Source organism: Macadamia integrifolia, unplaced genomic scaffold, assembly GCF_013358625.1.
Source record: "Macadamia integrifolia cultivar HAES 741 unplaced genomic scaffold, SCU_Mint_v3 scaffold1235, whole genome shotgun sequence".
NCBI classification, from domain to species: Eukaryota; Viridiplantae; Streptophyta; class Magnoliopsida; order Proteales; family Proteaceae; genus Macadamia; species Macadamia integrifolia.
Genome location: NW_024868128.1, coordinates 142002 through 165189, shown reverse-complemented (window position 1 = coordinate 165189; position 23188 = coordinate 142002). Strand labels below are relative to the sequence as shown.

General features: G+C 39.1%; 1 protein-coding gene across 3 annotated transcripts in view; it reads left to right on the top strand.

The window, feature by feature from the left end:
* Window positions 1–23188, top strand: part of LOC122063180 (serine/threonine protein phosphatase 2A 55 kDa regulatory subunit B beta isoform-like) — a 54526-nt gene that overhangs the window by 1208 nt on the left and 30130 nt on the right. Inside the window, exons 2-6 of one of the 3 annotated variants that reach the window (XM_042626889.1) lie at window positions 10425–10525; window positions 10645–10740; window positions 10851–10970; window positions 12419–12628; window positions 12855–12946. In XM_042626889.1, coding sequence (XP_042482823.1) covers window positions 10425–10525; window positions 10645–10740; window positions 10851–10970; window positions 12419–12628; window positions 12855–12946 — 619 coding nt within the window. Of the gene's footprint in view, window positions 1–10421; window positions 10526–10644; window positions 10741–10850; window positions 10971–12418; window positions 12629–12854; window positions 12947–23188 lie in introns of all 3 variants that reach the window. The other 2 variants (XM_042626888.1, XM_042626887.1) reach the window with 2 other exon arrangements.

Below are 23188 nucleotides of genomic sequence, written 5' to 3'. Positions count from 1 at the left end.
AGATTTAGCCAAATGCAATTGAGTTTAATAGAGCTCAGTTCTTATAAACAAATTCCAAAGGGGTCTGCTTGGGTCACTGGTGGTGTTCCAAACTGGCACTAGCTCTATTAGTCTTCAAAACAACCCACTGGTTGAGCTGGTCTTCTAATGGTAGATTTAGCCATATGCAATTGAGTTTAATAGAGCTTAGTTCTTATAAACAAATCCCAAAGGGGTCTGCTTCGGTCACTGGTGGTGTTCCAAGCTGGCACTAGCTCTATAAGTCTTCAAAACGACTCATTGGATTTTCTTCTTCATAAGGGGAGGAAGATGAGGCTAAACAACTATATTGGAGTTTTGATTTTGCATTGTTATTTTCATGAGGTTATAAATAATCCAATGTTCAGTGAGATGCCTTTACTACAAATTGAATCGCTTGAATTTTTTTCTTTCTTGGTAGTAGATTTAGTCATTTTCCTCAATCAACATACATGGTCCACTCTGTTAACAATTTTCCGTTTTTCCATGGTTACCCAAGTGATGGTTAGTTCATCATCATAAGGAGTTGCACTTAAAGTGCTTATCTTGCATTGTCATTAGTTCATGATTAGGTCATAATTTGGTTTACCAGGTCAGATGATATATACCATATTTTAGGTGGTGTTTTTATGCTTACATCCTCATAAGTTAGTTCTCAAGTGTTGCAATAAACTGGCTTGCTTCATGGGGATGTCCGACCAACCATCAAAAGTACTCACTAATATTAGCAATGTATCAATTTATCAATGCCATGTTTTATGTAGATTAATGTGGGGTGGAGGATCATTGGTTCAAATATGTTGGGCTTTTAGTAGGAATTTGGCAGCACAATGTTGTTATGTTAGTGAAACAAGGTTAGGTTCTGTATCAGTAAAATTAGAACTAAACTCTGGGAAGATAATGCTGTTAGTGAAACAAGGTTGGGTAGGAATTTGGTTCTGTATCAGTAAAAGTGGGGTGGAGGATCATTGGTTCAAATATGTCGGGTTTTTGGTAGGAATTTGGTAGCACAATGGTGTTATGTTAGTGAAACAAGGTTAGGTTCTGTATCAGTATAATTAAAACTAAACTTTGGGAAGATAATGCTTCTCTCTAGTTCCTTGTTAGATAGAAATAGGTGGATATATGACGAAATATGTTGGTTTTTGGTAGTGTAAAGAAGTAGAAAAGCCTCTATTATATTTCCTGTTTTGTGCCTGTTAGAAGGCTGTCGTGAGAAGAGAAGGAAGGAGAAGTCCCGTGGATTGTGCATGCTCCTCCCTTCCCCTTTGGTGTTTTCCTAGTCTAACTATGAAAGTCCTAGCTCAGCTAGGACTGGTGTTATGTTAGGAGTTGGTTGTCTTAGTCCAACCAGGAGAGTCCTAGTTCAGCTAGGGCTGATTAGTTAGTCAGTTTCCTATTATGTTTTGATGTTTCTAGTCCTATTAGTACTGCTGTTCTACTTGTAATAGGCTGATTAAACCACTATATAATGAATAGAGGAGGGAAGCCCCAATTCAATCGATTGGGACTTCCTTGCACAAATCGTAGAACTCTCTTTCTTCTTTTACATGGTATCAAAGCCTTGATTCTCAAGAAAAAATCGATCAAAGCTGTTTCTTCTTTCATCAGTAACAACCCTTCTCTCCATCACAGGTTACTGGTCCTCCCTAGGCTCCACGATTTTTAGAGGGGGTGGTTTCATCCCCTAGTTTACTGGATTTTTGGATGAAGGATCGATTAAGCTGTAATCAATCATATAGTGTGAAGGATTAGATCTAAGTAATTGATAGTGGTTGCTGTTTTGGTTTTTTAGCTTGAATATTGAAGTATTCAAGAGGTGGAAAAATCGATCAAAGCTGTCAGGGTTTTGACACTCTACCAAGATTGATTTTGGTCCTACCTTTCTATTTGGAGCTTAGTTTGAAAAACCCTTTAGAGGTTTTCTTCCCTACCATCCCTACAACACTCGATCTATTCTTTAGCTCCATCAGAGCCCTAGCCCCAACCGCAGGTAACCTTCGATTGGCCTAAAATAGAACAACTGACAATCTAAAGGAAAAATGGTCAAGATGATAGATGAAGAATTTGTATGGTAGACTCAATTTTAGACTCCATCTCCTCAACCTTCCACTGCTACTTTTGTCTAGACAGGTAATGATACTGTATGTTCTTCTTCATCTTCTCGACTTGGGATAATTGATTCAGTCGCATTAGATCATATGTTTGGTATGTCAGGTATATTTTCCTCCTTCAAAAGTCTTTTGCTACTGTCACATTGGCTAATGGATCTATTGTCAAACTCAAAGGCATTGGAAAATATTCGTCTTAACTCTTCTTTGTCGTTATCGTCTGTTATTTTGGTACCCGATTTTCGTTTAACCTTCTATCTGTGATAAGTTTACTCAAGCTTACAACTGTTCCGTAACTTTTTCTCTTGGTTCATGTGTTTTTCAGGATCTTACGACAAAGAAGACGATTGGTAGAGGTCGTAGAGTTGGGGGGCTTTATTTGTTTGAAGACAATTTTACTTCCATTGCATGTTCAAGTGTCCTCAGCCCCTATCAGATCCATTGTCGACTAGGACATCCATCTTTGCAGAGTTTACAAAAGCTTGATCCTCGTTTCCATTTTATTTCCACTTTAGATTGTGAGTCGTGTCAATTTGGGAAGCTTCACAATGTGAGCTATCCACCTAAAGTCAATAAAAAGTTTTAGTTCGTTCGGATGTATGGGGTCCTTATTCCATTACTTCCAAATTAGGATTTCAATATTTTGTTCTACTTTGAATATTGGTTGTTCTTTGATAAGTATCATGTAGTTCGAGATTAGGTTGGCCTTGCCAATCCTAGTTCTACATTAAGTGATATTAGAGCATGGCAGAGAACAACTCATTGAGGGTTTCAACCATTCCTTGATGTAGTTGGGCGATGGGTTTAGAAATCTCTTTTGATTGGCTTTCCTTTTCTAGAGTTAGAATTTAGTTTGATAGTCTTTTATTTAGATTGGATTTTATTTCAGTTTCTATATAGGTTAGTGCCCATTTTTAATTAGTTACCAATGTTATGCTTTGAATTTTCTTTTATAAGCCATGTAATACACTAGTGAAGACAGACTTGAAGTTTTGGAAAATTAAATGTTTTGCTTGGCTGAATATGGACTGTTGTGACCTCCATCTCTCTCTTTTCTGATTTTCTCCTCTCCTCTTCTTTTCCCTTTCTTATCTTCTCCTTCTTGCTGGTTCTATCTCCTAGCCCTTGTTCTAGGCAACAGTTGTAGCACCTTAGAGATCGATAGGTCTCCTTCACTTCTTCTTCTTTACCAACTTTGGGGGGTTAGTTCACTATTGAAGGGCGACCTTATGCCTTGAATCTTAGGCCTGATAGTGGTCTCTACTATGAGGAACTACACCTGCAACTCAACACCTAAAGCCACCATCCAGATCTGAATAGCAGGGATTATCGCACCATCTTGCCTGCTGTTTGGGTACCTGTCTACCGAAATCAAGAGGCCACAGGGTTGGCTGCCTTCGTTTGGAAGTTTAGGCCAAACTGAGACTTGTTGAAGGATCGATCTGAAGCCTCTCCTAGCCACTGGGTTTCTATCGTGTTGCCCTCTAAAGCTACAAGGTTGAAGATGATCTTTATTCTTATTTACACTTCTAACCTTATTCTCTGATATTCTCAAAATGACTCCTCATTCTTGGTTTTTATTTAAGTTTAACCTCACTACTATCTTTTTTTCCAGAACTGATCCTTCTCTTTAGGTTTAATTCCTGTTAAGTCCTTAGTCAATTATTTCACTCTAAAAACTCCTAAATTGTACCAAAAATTACAATATTGCCATTGGTTGCCTAGAGTGAAATATTTATACTTTTGTGGGCCCTAAGCGATCTGATTTCAGTCTTTGAAATCCGGATCGGCATCACTCCTATTGATATGATGGTTGCGATGATGGAGATGTTGATACAACCATAGTTCAAATCTCGTGAGATCTTGGTTATTGCGTGATTTTTTTTTGCCGAGACGAGATAGGCTACGAAATACACTTTGTACATCGTCTCGGTCGAAATCTCGGTATCTCGGCCGAGATATCGGTATTTTCTCAGCGAGATAGCGAAATGTTACATTGTAAAGGCTTATCAATACCTCATTTCGGTGAGACAGAGTCGAAATTTTTGACTCTGTCTCACCTGTCTCGTTTGTCTCGGTGAAATCTCGGTTCCATCTTGCATTTTGAACACAAAGTCACTCTATTGGCATCTAATTAGCCACATCAATACACATATTTCCTTCCAAATCACTCCTATAATAAGATCTACACATTCTAAGCTTTGGAAATGTAAAGTTCTTCCCGCAAAATCATTTTTTTTGAAATAGTACATAAATACATGTTGGATGGGGCTAGATTTTTTATATGTTAGACACTAGAGGCCGATCTATGACGTCACAGAGTCAAAATTTTTTTGGGTACATAAATATATATATTTTTATATATTTCTGGTTTAAAAATGCATTTTTCATTAACATAAATTGTTACTTTTTATGGTAAATATACTTTGATGGAAGTCATTAGCTGTTCTATAACTATAACGGAGTGAAATTTTTTTTTCAGCCGATAGTTATTTATTTTAATTTTCAAAAAAATAAAAAAATAGATTAATAATTGAAAATTAATTTTAAAAAATGGGAAAAAATATTCTAAAAGATTAATATTAAAGTGTTTTGAAGCATACATGATGCTTGTTATGTTATACCATTTTCTCTAGAACAGTTCGACGGTTGCTGCCAAACAAGAGTGCAACTCTAAAACAATGTCATGTTCTAATATTTTTGCAAATTTATGTTCTAAGCATATTTATTAACCTTAAAACAAGCTACCCACCAAGTTTCAGGTCAAAATATGGCCGTTTGACCACCGAAATAGTCAACCGAGTAAAAAAAAAAAAGCACCAACTCGCTGAGATCTCGCCGAGTTGGTGATTCTAAACCCACCGAAACATCGAAACAAAACGAGATTTCGAACCTTGGATATAAATGAATCAACAAATGGTGCGAACAAATGAAATATTAGTTAGAATGCAACGATGTGTTGGTGTCCCAAAATCATTAATAACACCTATAATACCTTTATGAGAAGTGAATATACCTCTATTCAAACCAAAAGAACCTGAAGTTAAGGTTACAAATGAAGAGATAGTTCTTGAAGCTTCAAAGATAGAAGGTCAAGAGCTAGACGATTCCATTAAAGTGTTCTATGTTGAAGAGAACAAAGTAGACAATATTGAAGCTGTGGATGATGGTAGAGAGCACTCCACAAGAAGTCTTTGAGATCCATGATGAAAAGGGAGAACTTGTTCCTCTATTCCTTGATGAAAAGGTTACCAACGTTGATGACTCTATGCATACGACATTTACAATGGGTGTTGATTCAAAGGTCGAGCATATAGAGTTTGTTATGTCATCATGGTTCTTTGAAGAGAATGCTCCACGCCTTCAAGACTACATTCCACAAGTCTACAAGCAACCAAAACTCCATTTAGGAGTGGTTATGTCTGCAACTCACATGTTGTTTCCTTGTCATCACTACAAAATTTGAGGACAAATTTTTTCAAGATGGGGAGAGGTGATGCAGATTTATCACCAAAATAGACTTGTTTTATCAGGAGTAAGCCTAGTATTGGGTTCCATACATGTTGGGCCTTTGATCCTATGTGTTTTGAGTGTAATAGGCCACTTTTATGAGCCTAAACTGGGGGCTTTAAGGTTGCTCACGGGATTAACTAGTTTGTTTCCTTTTTCATTATTATTATTTTATAGTTGGGTTTAATTTAACTTATATTTATTTTCTTAGGAGTTAAGTTATTAGTTTAGTCAAGTCATTAGTAGTTAGTTTCCTTTTTCAGCTAGTTTCTAAATTCAGTTAGTTCCTAATTTTAGTTTTTAGTAAGTATTGTATTAGGAGACCAAATTAAGGTTTCCTTTCGAGGAACCTTCTATGTTGTAATTCCTTCCCCCATCATTATAAATAAAGAAGAGGAGGCTCCTAAAGCTAGAATGATTTGAAGAATTAAACCATGGCTGTTGCTGTTGCTGTTGCTATTGCTGCTACTGCTGCTTCTCCTTGTTGAGATTTGTCTTGTGTTTGATCAAGGGCCAAGGCTGATGGAACTGGTGTTTGATCTAGTTGACTCTCTGAGGTGGGAAGCCCGAGAGGTCCTTTTCCTTTGCTTATCTTCTTCTCCTGTCACTTAGTCAAGGATCTACTGCTGTTGCAACCATCTACAGGTAATTGATTACATCTTCTTCCACAGTTCTGCCCAGGAAGTCTTCTTAGTTTCCTATTTGATCCCCTGCTGTCTGAAACACTTTCAGCTATCCTTTGTGGCTGAAAATTGGATCTAACCTCCCTCCCACCCAGTACTACCTTCGATCCAAACCTGGTCCAATTCTGACCAGCCAATTGGGACATATTAGAAATCTCCCTAGTTTTGTCTTCTATTGACCTATGCTGTCCAGATTTGAAATCAATACACCTGCTTTGATTTTTGTGATCATATTATCAGCTGGATTTAGGCCTCTTACAGTCCCTATTATGGCCCTATCATTTATTGTTAGTTATGTTCACAGATTCTTAACAATTCTGTAATCGGTTTGTTGTTATAGACTTGGTTTTCCATTTTAATCCTGAGTTGCTTTGTGTTGCTGTTCTACTTTGGATATTGGTTGTTCTTTGACAAGTATCCTATAGTTTGAGATTAGGTTGGCCTTAGCAATCCCAGTTCTACATTAAGTTAGGTTGGCCGATGAGTCGGTTGTTATGTCTGATATGGATGATGGTCTTCCCCTATATGTTATAAAAAATTATTCTCCACAGGTTTTTGTGGATACAGTGGTGCCACCACCACCTCCACCAGTGGTGCTACCACCTTCCACCGTTGTGCCTCCGCTACCAGTCGGTACGATCGTCTACGCTCATCGTTTTTGTATAGATTCTGCACCCCCTTTCTCTACGACTCCTACCTCATCATCTTCGTCTATGGTCTTTGATCTAGGTACTTCCTTTTCTGATATTGATGTTCCCATTGCATAGTGTAAGGGTGTTCGGAGTTGTACCCAACATCCAATTTCCAATTTTGTTTCTTATTTTGGTTTGTCTTCCTCTTTTCGTACTTGTTTTTCCACTTTGTCTTGTCATCCTATTCCTAAGTCTATTGCAGATGTATTGTCTAGTCCTGGCTGGAGGACAACTATGAAATAGGAGTTATTGGCCTTAGGTTCAAATCATGCTTAGGATCTTATACCATTACCTTAGGGTAAGCCCGCTATTGGTTGTTGGTGAGTCTATGTTGTTATAATAAACCCCAATGGTTCTCTTGCTCGATCGAATGCTTGATTAGTGGCCAAAGGCCACACATACTTTTTCTCATGCGGTCAAGTTGGCTTCTGTTCGTATTTTGATATCTCTTATTGTATCTTCTCATTGGACGTTATATCAATTCGATGTGAAAAATGCTTTTCTTCATGGTGATTTACTTGAAGAGGATTATATGAAGCAACCACCAGGGTTTGTTGCTCAGGGGTAGTCTGGTGTCAAACTGAAGAAATTGTTGTATGGTTTGAAGTAGTCTCCTCGAGTGTGGTTTGGTAGGTTCACTGACATGGTTCGTGAGTTTGGTCTGTTAAGGTGTGACAACGATCATTCAATGTTCTATAAGAAGTCTAGCATGGAACGGATATTTCTTGTTGTTTATGTTGATGATACTGTCATCACTGGAGACGATATTGAAGGGATCCAAGGTATGAAAACATATCTACAACAGAAGTTTCAGACCAACGATCTAGGACCGTTGAAGTATTTCTTGGGTATTGAGGTTGCTCAGTCAAGGAAAGGTATTTTCCTCTCTCAGAGGAAATATGTTCTGGATTTGTTGACAGAGACTGGAATGTTGGGGTCCAAGCCTTTGGATACTATGAATTCGAATGTGAAGCTTACAGTTGAAATTGGTGACTTGTTAGATGATCCTAAGAAGTATCGATGATTGGTGGGAGAGCTTAATTATTTGACAGTGACTAGGCCTGATATTGCCTTTCCTGTCAATGTTGTGAGTCAGTTTCTTTCGATCTTGAGAAGTATCGATGATTGGTGGGATGCTATTATTCGTGTTCTACGATATTTCAAGAAGGCTCTCGGTCGTGGTTTGCTTTACTCTAATCATGGACATGGTCGAGTTGAGGGTTTTTGTGATGCTGATTGGGGTGGATCTCCTATTGATAGGCAATCAACTACTAGGTATTGTACATTTGTTGGTGGTAATCTTGTGTCTTGGAAGGGCAAGAAGCAGGCTGTTGTGGCTAGGTCTAGCACAGAGTCTGAGTATCGTGCCATGGCTCATATCACCTGTGAGTTGATGTGGATAAGTTAGTTAACAGAACTTGGGTTTGAATGTACTTCGTCTATGCAATTGTGGTGTGGTAACCAAGCTGCAATCCATATTGGATGTAATCTAGTGTTCTATGAGAGGACAAAACATATTGAGGTTGACTGTCATTATGTTTGGGAGAAGCTACAACAAGGAGTTGTTTCAGTCATGTTCGCATAGGAGGGAAACTTGCAGATGTTTTCACTAAGTCCTTGGGGAGTGGTAGAGTGGACTATATTTGTAACAAGCTGGGCACGATTAACATCTATGCTCCAGCTTTAGGGGGAGTGTTAGAAGGCTATTGTGAGAAGAGAAGGAAGGAGGAGTCTTGTGGATTGTGCAGGCTCCTCCCTTGGTGTTTTCCTAGTCTAACTAGGAAAACTAGGACTGATGTTATGTTAGGAGTTAGTTGTCCTAGTCCAACTAGGAGGGTCCTAGTTCAGCTAGGATTGATTAGTTAGTCAGTTTCCTATTATGTTTTGATGTTTCTAGTCCTACTAAGACTGCTGTCCTACTTGTAATAGGCTGATTAAACTACTACATAATGAATAGAGGAGGACAGCCCCAACTCCATCGATTGGGACTCCCTTGCACAAATCGCAGGACTCTTTCTCTCTCTTTCTCTCTTTTCTTTTACAGTGCCAAGTTTGCTTTTGTTGATGGGGCAGTATTTTATGATGATAAACCAATTTATCATAGTAAAGGTTGTTACATTACTCTGGATTTTTGAATTCAGCATGGAATGTGGATAAAGTAAATATAGATGCCAGGGTCTCAGTTGAGGAGGAGTTTAATGATCAAAAGCCTATCTATTGGTTTTTATAGAACTGTGGCTTAATGTGATCTAGATTTGTTTGCTTAAAAAATGGTGTGTTATTAAGGTGCTGGTGGACAATTTAGGTGCTGGAAGTAGACCTCTGTATCTGGGAGTGGCATAATAGTTCTCCATCTGTAAACTAGAAGCTGTCTGATGGCTTATGACTATGTTCTAAGTTCTAACCGTCTGAGTATCATAGTAACTACCTATAGGATGGTGGCCTTAACCGTTGCGGTAAGCCATTTGGTGTTGATCTGTCAGATTTAATATTATCTTATTTTTGAATATGCTATTGTCCACTTAGATATATCTCTTTTGTGTGATTCATTGAGTAGAGGGAAGTAGTTTATACATACATGCAGTGATGCAGTCTGCTGAATTTTGGTCTTTGTGGAAGGACTAAGGATATAATTTTTGGACTAGTTGATAGGGCATCACTCAGTGGCCTTTTGTTGTATGTTGTGTCCATGATGTTCATGTTTTCACTTGGCGATCGTATCATGGAGCTAATGCACTATCCATGACTCCTGTCCATAGATAGAAAACTCTGATACCATTAGAATTCAATTTCCAGGAATCCTACCAAAATAAGTTTCTAATGAAAAACAAAAGGAGATAGAAGGGGTGAAAGAATAGGACAGAAATACACCAAAATTCGATTCTCTAGGTCTTAGGGACATTGAGCATAGGGGGTCTAAGTGGGCCCATGTGGTTGCATTTTCGGAGATTAAATATACAACCATCCTGTTGAAAAGTAGGCAAAGACTATGCTAACTGCTGACGGATGAAATATGCAATCTTATTCAATCCTTTGGTATATGTTTCTTTATACTGATAAGAAGGTGGACGAGGTTACATGGTTTTCTTGCTGCAAAGGGGTTCATTGCTTGTCATGTAACTTCTGCATGGGTCCATAGTATGTGTTCTTAATCTTTTTAATATAATTATAGACATTCACTGTAACTTGTGCGTGGAGATTTTTGACCCAGCCTATACCTCTTTGAGTAAATTGATTTTGCTGATTATCGAGTCTATTGAGAAAATGTGATTCTCAGAAATCTAGGTGCACCGTTGACTACACCTCAACTATTATTTGTTGTGTTTAACTCTTCTTTCTTGGAAGTTATATGATGCTGTTCCCATTTTGGTACTTAATTCACTAACCAGCCCAGTACCTTTTTGCAGTAGACATCATTTCAGCAATTGAATTTGACAAAACAGGGGACCACCTAGCTACTGGTGATCGAGGCGGCCGGGTGGTTTTATTTGAAAGGACTGATACAAAAGATGTACATTCAATGACTACCTTTGATCTTTCTTCTCTCATTGTTATTTCCCATCTTGATTCTTTTCTGTTTATTTATTTTATTTTTTGAATTTGTGATATTTCGGTAATTTTGATGTGTAGCATGGACATCGAAGGGACCTGGAGCGAATGGATTATCCAATTAGTAGGCATCCTGAGTTCCGTTACAAAACAGAGTTTCAAAGCCATGAACCAGAAGTATTTCTTTCCATTTTATTGCTGATTGAATTCATACGTTTCCTATATATTTTTTCTTCTGGACTGTGAAGTTTTAACATATTCTGCAACTTTTTCTGTTGTAAAATCAGTTTGACTATCTGAAAAGTTTGGAAATAGAGGAGAAAATTAACAAGATAAGATGGTGCCAAACTGCTAATGGTGCTTTGTTTCTTCTATCCACTAACGACAAGACAATTAAGTTTTGGAAGGTAAGAATGATCAACTGTCTTCGTAGTTTTTAGTTATAAGGATAAACTGCTGTGCATTTGTCATGAATCATGGTGAACTGTAATCTAGGTTATTTTTTTGAGATTAAACTACTCTGTATTTGTCATGGATATCTCGTGATGCTTGAGCTATCCGGTTGTAATAAGGTGTATTTTTGTTATTGTATTATGTCCTTAATTCTTCATGAAACATAAGATTGCATCTTTTTCCCTGTATTATTTTCTTTTTAGGCTTAAAGTTTGTGAAAGTGTACATTTTCTTTGACAGAAACATATCTTTCTTAATATATTGTGAGATGAACTGATAATATCTTGTATGCATTGCTGGTTGCTTGTTTGCATCTTTAAAGTGTAATATCATGACACATTCTCTAGGTCGTACATGCCTAGGCATGTGCTGAAAATATGGTTTTGGGCAGCATAATCTATTGTTTCATGTAGTTTATGGACTGCCATGTTCAGGCTTTGTGGCTCTGTTGTGACAATAGGCTGCTATTAGGCAAAATGTTTTAAAATAATGCATGCTACATTTATTTTATTTTTCTTTTATTGATCTTCATTTGTTCTTTTGTGTAACAAGTTAGTGTAGTTAAGGTTTTAAGTTGTTGAAACACATGAACTGATGCATTATGAATGTGGTTATGTGGGTCTCTTTTGGTGCATCTTTTTGTTTCAAGCATGAAGAGGGATATGCCTTTGCACTGGTTGAATCAGCTAGCTAGAGTCATATAATCTTACTGCTGTGGATGAACAGTGAAGGAATATAAGAATAGTAGCTTGGGGAAGAGGATTTCCTAATGTCAAAAAGACATTCTTCCACCGCTTATGGATGACAAGTGATTATCCTTCTGCTGATTCTTCAGTACAAACCTTAACATTTTCCAGTTTCCACTGTTCTACCTCTCAACAACTGCTCAGCAGATGATTCTGACAATCCTTTGCTTGGTGGTTTTTCAACACATCCATTTTTTTATTTTGTGGATCAACACATCCAGTTTATTTGTCAGTTACCACAGTTATCTCATCACCTGCTCAGCATATGGCTTTTTGATAGTTCTTGTTTGATTGTCAATGGGTGCAAAGATTTTTTTCTTTAACTACATGCCTGGGTACCTGATTATACCAAGATTATTTCTTTCTTTCGTTTTTCCTTTTATTTTTACTTTTGTATTGTACAATGTACAGCAGGTCACTTATGGTACTTCGATTTTTAAAAATGTTTTTCATCCTTGCATGTTAAATTATAGGTGCAGCCTTTGACTTTGAATGTTGAATTTGTTATTAGTCGGGAATTGCGTTTGGCTTGCACTTAGCATGCAACACTATGCCTTGCATTGCTAATGTCTAAAATAGCCATCTGCATTCATTAGTCACTTTTGGGTTCTTGGATTGCATCTTCCTAAGCTTCTGGCCTATTTGAGATTTTGCAGGTCCAAGAAAAGAAGGTGAAAAAAATTTGTGATATGAATGTGGATTCCTCAAGAGCTGCGGGAAATGGTAGTATTGCGGGTTCAAGCATATCAACCACCCAAAAACCGTATCTTGCAAATGGGGGATGTCTGGATAAGTCCTGCAGTTATTTGAGCAATAACTTCTCATTCCCCCCTGGAGGCATTCCGTCACTACATTTACCCGTGGTAGTTGTACTCAGCCTAGCCTAATGTCTTCTCTGCCTGGTTTTGAAATGAGGAACCTTTTCAACTTGCTTCAATTAAATTATTTTCAGTGTAAAATAGACCTGGCTATCTGATTACTTTGTTACAACAAAAAATGGATTGCTTTTACTTTTGTTGCACTGGACAGATTAGATTTCTATTATTTTATTTGTTATGTGGTTCAAAAGTTTGTCTCATTTATGATATTTAGGTTGCTAGCAACGAGACAAGTCTTGTGGCTGGGTGTCGAAGAATATATGCTCATGCTCATGACTATCACATCAATTCTATTTCAAATAACAGGTTCGTACGGATCACACTTTTTACCTTTTTATACATAATGTAGTTATTCAGTTCAATGTTTTACGTTATACTTGTGTGTCGTGGTAAAGATGAGTTTCTAGGCTTGTTTCTAACTGAGCTCATTTCTCTAGCGTTCCATATTTCGTTGAATAAATAATTAATTCAGTATTTTGTTTTATCTGCTTTAAGTGCTCTCTCTCTCTCTCTCTCTCTCTCTCTCTCTCTTGCCCAGTCATACTCTCTTATTCACATATTTCTTTGAAAAGTTCTATTTTCAAACTTTACATCTTCTCTTTTATCTTTCAACTGATCCAATTGGTTTGGTAGCATTATTGATTGCTACAATGGAGTTAAGCATTTGTATGATTGAGTGCGAACTAGTGCTAGAACATCTGATGGAGAAAGACACAGCTTCTGACCAAAATGATTTCTTCTGGTGTTGGGCCTGTATCTATTCATGTGTGTTTGTGTGGAGCCCTAAACCACAGATATCCAGACACATCACTGGTCTAGCTAGAATTGAATGTGTCCAGATTTGTCATTCAAGGGTGTAAGTTGTAAATACTAGAAGGTTTCTTTCAGTTTAATTGTTTTATCAGGTTCTTTGGGGGTGCTGTAATGTAAAGCTGGGTTGGACAAGTCAAACCAGCTCACAACTGCAGGATTTTTTAATAAAAGAACAGCCATAACCAGCCCAATAACAGAACAGAAAATCAGAATAGGAGGGACGCCAGGTAAGAAAACAAGCAGGCTATCGATTCCGATAAATAGGGTTCCTTAGGTCAAATCAGCAAGCAGGTCAAGGGGGCCTAACAGGGCTGCTATAGGCCTTACACAGTGCAACCAACATGAACAATATCATAGGAGAGCATAGAAATCAGATCAGATCAAAATACTTCTATTGACTTAAGGTATAGGCTGAAAAAAAAAAAAAAAAAAACACAAACAGATTCTGGGAGATCTTCAATATCTCTCAGATGATTGTTCAGAATGACTAGATCTTCTGGTCGAGTGGAGGTCGAGATGGGAGTGAGAATCGATCCACGTTTCAGCCAATTCTGATGGCTGAAATTGCTTCAGATAACCAGCATCCAAAATAGAAGGTTTTGAGACTTCTGGGCAGAGCCGGGTTTGTGAATACTTGCTTCAATAATCAGCAGTAGAATACTTGAGGGAGCTTGAAGAAGAGGAAAACACTTTAAGGAGGAGGTCCTCCTAGGCTTCACACCGCAAGGTGTCGTTGGATCGCACACCAACCCGTCTCTATGATCAGACACAGTCACACAGAAGTATCTTGCAGAGAAGAAGCAGCAGCAATATTTTTTGTTTGTAAAAATCGTGGGAGCCTTAGAGGCCTCCTATGCATTATTTATAATGTTGATGGGGGTAGGGAATTATAAAATAGAAGGTTCCGAAGAACGAAACTTGAATTTAGACTCCTATTATAATACTTACTAAAAGCTGAAATTAGAAACTAGCTGAAAAGGAAACTAACTTGACTTAACTTGTAAGACAAATTATGACTTAAATTGGACCAGCTGGCTAACCCAAACTGTACCAATTAATAAACCAAACCAAATGACAAACTAACCCCCCATACTAAAATTGTGGGCTGCCTATGGAGCTGCTACTCGGCATCTCTCTTCTTCTTCCTTTGATATGTCTTCAATGCTGCATCAATTCTCCCCGGCTTGAAAGCATTCGTCTCCGATGAATGGGTAATGGACATGTAGCGCTTGTATAAGTCTGGGTCAAGTCGCTTGAAGTCATCAACATGAATCCATGTACTGTCACTACGTGGACGGCCTTTCCATTTGACAAGGAATGTGTGATAACCCGTACCACGGGTGGCAGTCTTGTAATTATCATCCGAGACTTCTTGCGGGCAGTCTTGTAATTTTCATCCGAGACTTCTTGCGGGCAGTCTTGTAATTTTCATCCAAGACTTCTTCAATGACATCAGTGGTAGCCTGACAGGTGGCTTGGGTTGGGGCAGTCACAACATTTGTTCTGTATCTTCGTCGTCTGAATGATGCCCAACATAAAGATGTAGATCAACCACATTGAACACATTGCTTATGGTCATATCATCTGGAAACTCAAGCACATAGGTGTTATGCCCTATTCGTTTCAGCACCTTGTAAGGACCCATCTTCCTTGGGTGGAGTTTAGTATTGACACCCGTTCGGAACCTTTGGGGATTGACACGTATTATCACCATGTCTCCCAGTTTGAACTCCAGATAACACCGATGACGATCAACTGAAGCCTTATACACCTCAATGTTTATGGCAATATGTCGTCGGATGTTAGCATGCACCTCAGTAATATGGCGTAAGAACTCGTCAGCCTCAAGGCTAACTCGAGCTTGGGGTGGGAGTGAAACAAGATCAATAAGTCACTTTGGCTAAACTCCAAGCAAGATCTCAAAAGGAGTATGACCTGTTGACTGTTGTCTAGTTCATTAAAGTAAGCAAACTCAACAATGTCAAGGATGGAAGGCCATGTCTTCTCATAATTCCGAACCAAACATCTCAACAAATTTCCCAATCTTCTATTCACTACGTCCGTCTGCCTGCAAGTCTGTGGGTGAAATGCAGTCGAAAACATCAACTTTGTATTTGTTTTCAGTCATAATGTCTTTCAAAAGTAGCTCATAAACTTGACGTCACGATTGGAGACAATACTATTAGGCAGACCATGTAATCTCATTACTTCCTTGAAGAAGATCTTCGCAACTTGATATGCATCAAAAGTCTTGCGACATGGTACAAAGTGGGCCATTTTAAAGAAGGGATCCACAACCACCATAATGGAATCATACCGCTCTCTTGTAGGGGGCAGTCCAAGCACGAAATCCATGCTAACATCGAGCCATGGTGCGTGAGGAACCTGTATTTTGTTTTCCTCCTTTCGCTAACTAACATACACGACACCTCTTGGGCACATGATTGACATCCTTAGTAATGCGTGGCTAATAGTATCGATCCGTCACCTGTGCAAGAGTCTTATCCTTCCCAAAATGTCCTCCCAAACCTCCTCCACATAACTCCCGTATAATGTGGTGGCGTAGGGAAGAATTTGGAATGCATAGCTGTGTGCCAAAGAACAAATATCCATTATGAATCGAGTATTTTAGGTGCTGTGCACCTTGTTGTAACTATTAAAAAACAGTGCTGAAATCAGGATCAGATGCGTACTCTCCTCGAATTTGATCTATGCTAATAACATGTGCTGAAAACATGTTCGGGGTGAGCACTTTTCGGTTCAGTGCATTAGCCACTTTATTCTCTTTTTTGGCCTTGTACTTCATGACGAACGTGAAATCTTACAAGTCAGCTACCCACTTGGTGTTCTGGTTGCTAATTGACTGTTGGGAATGAAGGTGCTTCAACGGCTCATGATCAATATATAAAAAGAACTCCTTACTGATGAGGTAATGTCTCCAATGGCGTAGCACTTGGACGACTACATATAGTAAGGTCATAAGTTGATTAGCGCTTATTGGCTTCATTAAGTTTCTCACTATAGAAAGTGATAGGGTGCCTCCTTGCATCAACACTCCTCCCAGATCAACGTGTGAAGCATCTGTAGCTACCTCAAACATTCGGTCAAAGTCTGGTAGGCATAGAATCAGTGCCTTTGTCATCTTCTTCTTGATAAGAAGAAAAGTGTTGGTTGCTACAAGTGTCCATTCAAACTTCCCTTTACTTGCCTTTTTGCATTCGGTAATGGGTGCCATAACTGCACTGGCGATCCGAATAAATCTTCTGTAGAAGGAAGCCAAACCATGGAAGCTACGGATTTCTGTTAGTGTCTTTGGTACAGATCAATCAGTGATGCTCTTGACCTTCTCCGGATCAATCAACACCGTTAGACGAGACAATAAATCCAAGGAATACAACCTTAGACAGCATGAATGAACTCTTGTTTGTTTATGTAAAGCTTCTCTGTGCGAAGTACACTCAAGACCTATTTCAAATGGTCTATGTTCTCTTGGTTATTACTGTAATTCAAAATATTGTTGAAGTAAACAACCAAGTAACGACCAATAAAAGGACAAAGTACTTCTGTCATAACACGCATGAAGGTGCTAGGTGCATTCGGCAAACTGAAAGGCATGACTTTCCACTCGTGCAAGCCATCCTTGGTCTTGAAGGCGGTCTTCCATTCATCTCCAGGACAGATACAAATTTGATGGTAGCCACTCCTAAGATTCAATTTGGAGAAGACCTTGAATCCGGACAACACATCCAACATATCAAGTTGTGGAATAGGAAATATGTACATGGTTATCTTGTTGATAGCTCGGCTTTCCACACACATACGCTAAGAACCATCCTTCTTCATCGTAAGTAAAGTTGGTATAGCGAAAGGACTCAAACTCTCCTCAATGGATCCTATTTCAGCTTGGCATGCTTTGTAGGACTAAGTCTGTAGACGGGAAGGTTCGATAAAACCAAACCGTGTACCAACTACCAAGTCAATGGCGTGTTGTATATCATGCATGGGAGGCAGCTCATCTGGAAGTTCATCAAGGACCAATTCAAAAAAATCAGATAAGAGCTCTTTAATAGGCTTATTATAGGTTACCTCGGGTTGAGAAGTGACTTCCTGAATAACAAGAGCCATAACCATTCCTGTTTCCTGACTTGTGTATGAACTGCTTGTGGGGGATAGCCAACAACTCCTTAATAGGCATTGAAACCACTTTCTTCTCATTCTCAATGCCCTTTTGATTTGCTCTCAGAGCCCTTCATCCCCACATTTCGGCGGGTACATTCACCGAATGAAAAACTGTAGGAGCACCCTTCTATTCAAATGAGCACATATTCTTCTTGCTTCCAACCATAGTTGTCATGGCGTCGCCAAGGCGGCGATTTGGCGTCCTGGTAGAAAAAGAAGTTCATGGCAGTGCTACGATTTATGTGACTCACAAATGGCGGTTGCCATTGGCTGATAGACATCGCTATGGCTCCTCCATGGACGTTAGGTCACGCTTGATTCACTAGGTGGTCGATTTTTTGTAAAATGCAGGGTGATTTTGATAGGGCTATGTTGATTTTTGATGATTTGATGTTGCTTAATGTTGGTTTTATATGTTATAGGGTAAATATTGTAGGTTTGTAGCATGCTAAATAACTTTAGAAAATAGGGGAAATAAAAAAATAGCATACTAAATAACTTTAAAAAATAGGAAAAATAAAAAATGACACGGGCAATTTGACCGCCATGGCAACGCCATAACGGGCGATTCATCGCCAAATCGATTAGCCACCCCTCCACCGCCTTGGATTGATTTGACGCCGTGACAACTATGCTTTCAACCACATCATCATTATCATACATCCACAATTAGCCAAACAATACATCTGCGAGCCTCATTGGAATGACGTCACACCATACATTTAACTCATACTGATGAAGCTTTAAAGGAATTGAGCACCGTTTGTTTACCTCTATGGTGTTTCCGTTTTGCAAGGATACCTTATAAGGTTGATCATGCTGCTCAGACATCAAGTTGGTTATCTTGACAAACGCCTCCGAGGTGACATTGACACAACTACCACTGTCAACTATTACTTGGGAAGTTTGGTCTCCGGATTTCATACAGCTGTAAAAGATATAGTTACGTTGCCAGTCCTCTCCTTTGGTTTCAGCCATGAAAATGCGAGCAACAATGTGAAGACTATAAGTGCCGTCATCATTAGCATCATCTAGGTCATAGTCATCCCTGTAATCATCATATTCATCCAAAAGGTAGGGAAAGAGAGCAAGATCATCATCTTTAGTGGGTTGTTCAATTTCAGCAGCGGTGTTTACCTTTGACGATGTGGACAAGCTTTCGCAAAGTGTCCAATCTCTTGGCAAAGGAAACATTGAACCTTGTTGCCTGTCATAGGTGCCTTCCCTTTATATTCTGCTTGTGGAGGAGCTGTGGCTCGTGGAGGTGCTGAAATGTTAGGTTTAGTGGCTAGAAAATTTTTCTTAACCTCCCCAACTTGATAACTAAACCTTCTTCTTGTCAGTGCTATTTGTTCCCCTGCACGAAGAGCCTTGTCAAAGCAATCTTTTACTGTGTATACATCAGAAATACCAATTTCCCTATTAATTTCAGCTCGCAACCCTGTTCGAAACCAAGAAATTAATTGCCTTTCATTCTCCCTAATGCCGATACGAGAATAAAGTGCATCAAATTTGTTTATGTACTCTGCAGCAGTCATATTTCCCAGATGAAGAGAGTTTGATTGATCCTGTATATGAGCTTTGAAATTAAGTGGCAAGTATTTGTCAGACAATTCTTGCTTCATCTTTTTCCATATGGTAGATTCTCTACCACGTTTTTCAAGTTCTCGCTTATGGGTTCTCCACCAATCATGAGTAGCCTCAATTAGCTTAGCATGAGCTAATTCGATCTTCCGTTCCTTAGATAGGTCATAGTAACCAAAGTAATCGTCCAATGTTGCTAATCCGTCATAAAACACTTGGGGGTCATGCCTACCATCCTACTCTTTGAGTTCAAGCTTAACTTTTTGTGAGTCTCCCCGAGTGCCTGTGGTATATTGGGACGATCATTGTCAAAATAACTCCTCATATGGTCTTAAAAAATTGGTGGTACTACAAGGATCCTTTGGTTTGAGTTGGGTGCTAAGGGTAGTTTGGGAACTAGTTCTCTTGTTACCTTATAATGTAGTTCTCTTTTTCCCTTTTACCTCCCTAGGGAGTTGCATGTAATTCCTCACAATATATTAGTGAAACAATTTATGTGTGAGAATTCATTCTCTCACACACATGATTCTACTACTTCTTCTTCTCTTCCTTCCTTGCACCCTTGTTCTAACCTTTAGATTCCAACTTGGTATCAGAGCTTCAGGTTTAGGTTTGAGAGGGTATTATCTACTCCTTGTTCCCATTTGCTCTCTTTGGAACCTAGGTTACGTAGGGACTCCAAGGAAGAGAACACTATGTGAAAAGTTTGAAGACTCCTTGAGAAGAGCTTGGATGAAGCATAAAAACATCTATAGAGGGCCTCAATTGAAGATATTGAAGTTTGAAGCTCAAAATCAAGGGAGAACAGCTGCTTTGAAGGTCTCTCTCTCTTTCTTTCATTCGATTGTTGTTGAGGCTGGGATAGGGTTCATTTGGATCGCCCTAGGCCCTGCTTGCAACCCCATTTGCTGTTGGTCCAAGAAGGGGAAGACTGTTCAGCCTCTACTCGATTCTTCCATGGTTTCTAAGTACCGTCAACCTGCTGCTTTGTTTTTTTTTTCTGTCTTTAAAAAGTGGTCTGCAATGGTGGTTGTCATGGTTGTAAGCCTGTAATTTTTTTTTATATACTTTGGGTTGATACATTTGTTGGTTTAGACATCTTGTGTTGGTAAGAGGTGATGCTACAATTTGAAGAGAGTATTTGAGGTGGATATTTGTCTCCTTTGCTGGTTCTTTTTTTGTTTCTTATTATTGTGATAATGGATTTGGGTAGAGTGTGTACTCCCCACTTTCTGTGTCTACTTCAATATATCTGTAGACAATGGGCTTGGAGAAGTTTCAGCCAATGCATCGAGTAGTGCTCACCCTACTTCGATGGCTTTTGAGAACCCGAATGGTCAGATTTCTCTTGTGAAATTGAACAACACCAACTATTTGGATTGAGCTACTCCGTGAAGCTTTTCTTGTAGAGTAGGGGGAAGCTAGGGTACGTTACAGGTACCATTCGAGCTCCTAGTCCTAATAACCAGTTGTATCTGAAATGGGAGACTAAGAACTCCACTGTTATGACTTGGTTGATATTCTCTATGAAACCTGAGATTGGAAGGAAGTTGATGAGAAAAGAAAATGCCAAGGAACTTTGGATTGTGTTTCCATAACCTTTGAACGAGTGGGTGACTCGGCTATGGTCTATCAACTACCCTAGAAGGTCATTACCAGGATACAAGGAGATAAGACCATTTTTGAGTACTACAACATTTTCATCATTGATATCTGGGAGGAGTTTGATCACTATAGGGATCTTCACTTGTCCAAGTTAGAAAATGAAGCTAAGGTTTACTGAACACTTGAAAAGGAGCATGTTTTTATGTTATTGGTGGTTTGAATCTAGAGTATGAACCAATCCGATACAAATCTTGGGCCGATTTCCTCTTCTATCCCTTAATGAGGTGTGTAGTTATTTGTAGAGTGAGGAGACTTGGCAAGTGTCCATGGAACCTGCACCCCTTCTTGAGCGATCCACTCTTACTTCTAGTTCTCAGAGGGATTGGCATGGTGGTGGGAGAGGCCAAGGACCACCTCGTGGAGTTGATAGGGATTGATTCCGATGTGTTCACTGTGGAAATCTAGGCGCACTAAAGAGAGATGGTGGGTACTTTATGGCCATCTTATATATATGGTGGATCTAGTGGTGCACATGGTGGATCTAGTGCTGCACGTGGTGGCCGTAGAGCGGGAGGTAGAGCACAAAATGTGCAAACTGAGATTGATACGCCAGGGTCTCCTCCCAGCATACAGACAGAGCTCAGTACCCCTACCAGGGAAGATATTGCAGCATTCCGCAAGGTCATGTCACAGCTGGGTGGCTCATCTTCTTCACTTATAGTGCCAAACTCACCTTCAGCCTTGCAGGTTTCCACATCTACTCCTTCCATAGCTTCATCTTAGGTTATTGATTCTGGTGCCATTGACCACATGACTGGTATGTCCAATTATTATAATTCCTACACCATTTGTTCCAGTAGGGATAAGGTCAAGGTAGTTGATGGCTCCCTCTCCATTTTTGGTGAGGGTAGCGTTCCTATTACTTCATCCATTTCACTTGACTCTGTTCTTCATGTCCCTAACCTTGCCACTAACCTTTTTTCTGTAAGTCACACATGACAAAATCCTTAAATTGTTATGTCATATTTTTCCTTCTCATTGTCTCTTTTAAGATTTGGAGACAAATAGGATTATTGGCAGTGGGCTTGAAGAGAAAGAGCTCTATTTATTTGAACCACAATAACTATTTTTGGCCACAACTCAGTCCTATGTGTGTGGACGTAGTGATAACAGTTCTGTGGATTTTGTGATGCTTTGGCATCAACGTTTAGGACATCCCTCTTTTGTTGTTAGGAGGAAACAATTGCCTCATTTATTTACTTTTTTTTTCTACTTCCTATGACTTTCATTGTGAACCGTGTATTTTTGCCTAACATTGTCGTTCCTCGTACCCTTATCATGGTAATAGATCTTATGTTCCTTTTCACAATGTGCAGTCTGATGTTTGGGGGCCATCTACTACAACCTCTTTATTTAGTTATCGCTACTTTGTTTCCTTTGTTGATTTTTCCCAAGCTACTTGGACTGTTTTGATGAAGCATAAGAGTGATGTTTATGATGCCTTTAAAAATTTTTATCATATGATTTGTACTCATTTTGACACTAAAATTAAATTTGTTCGTTCTGACAAAGGGGGGGTGGCCTACATATTTTTTTTTTTTTTTTTTTTTACTGATAATGGAATTATTCATCAGCTGGCTTGTGTTAACACACCCTAACAAAATGGGGTAGCTGAGAGAAAAAAAACGTTATTCGATAGAAGTTAGTAGGAGTCTTCTCTTTGGCATGCATGTTCCTAAAACTTTTTGGTCTGATGCCCTCATTATTGTCACCTTTTTAATCAACCTTATGCCATCGAAACTTCTTGGTTCCGAACCTCCTTTGGACACCTTTTCTCCTTAGTCTTTTCTCTCTCCCCCCCAAGGTGTTTGGGTGTATTTGTTATGTCCATATCAGTAAATCCTCTCGGACTATACTGGACCCCAAGGCTCTCAAATGTATATTTCTTAGCTATTCCTCCACTATCAAAGGTTACAAGTGCTACCATCCTTCTTCCAGATGAAGGCTTCTTTCCAAAGATGTCACATTCCTTGAGTCTGTTCCCTTTTTTGCTCCTCATCAGTATCCTCTTCAGGGGGAGAATAATGAGAGTGAAAAGACTGTTGATGACATTCCTTTTCTTTCCCCCTTACCTATTTCCCGTTTTATGCTTGACATTGGGCAACACAAAGACGTGGATGTTGTTGACATTGGTGATCAATCAGGTGGTGGTTCAGGTTCTGGTACTGAAAAGGTGGATATTGTGTACACAAGGAGTAAGAGGACATGCCAAGAGTCGTCTTTGGATCCACATCTTGAGATCCACCTTCCTTAGCCAGGTAGCATCCCTTCTCCTTCATCTGACTTAGACCTTACCATTGCCATTAG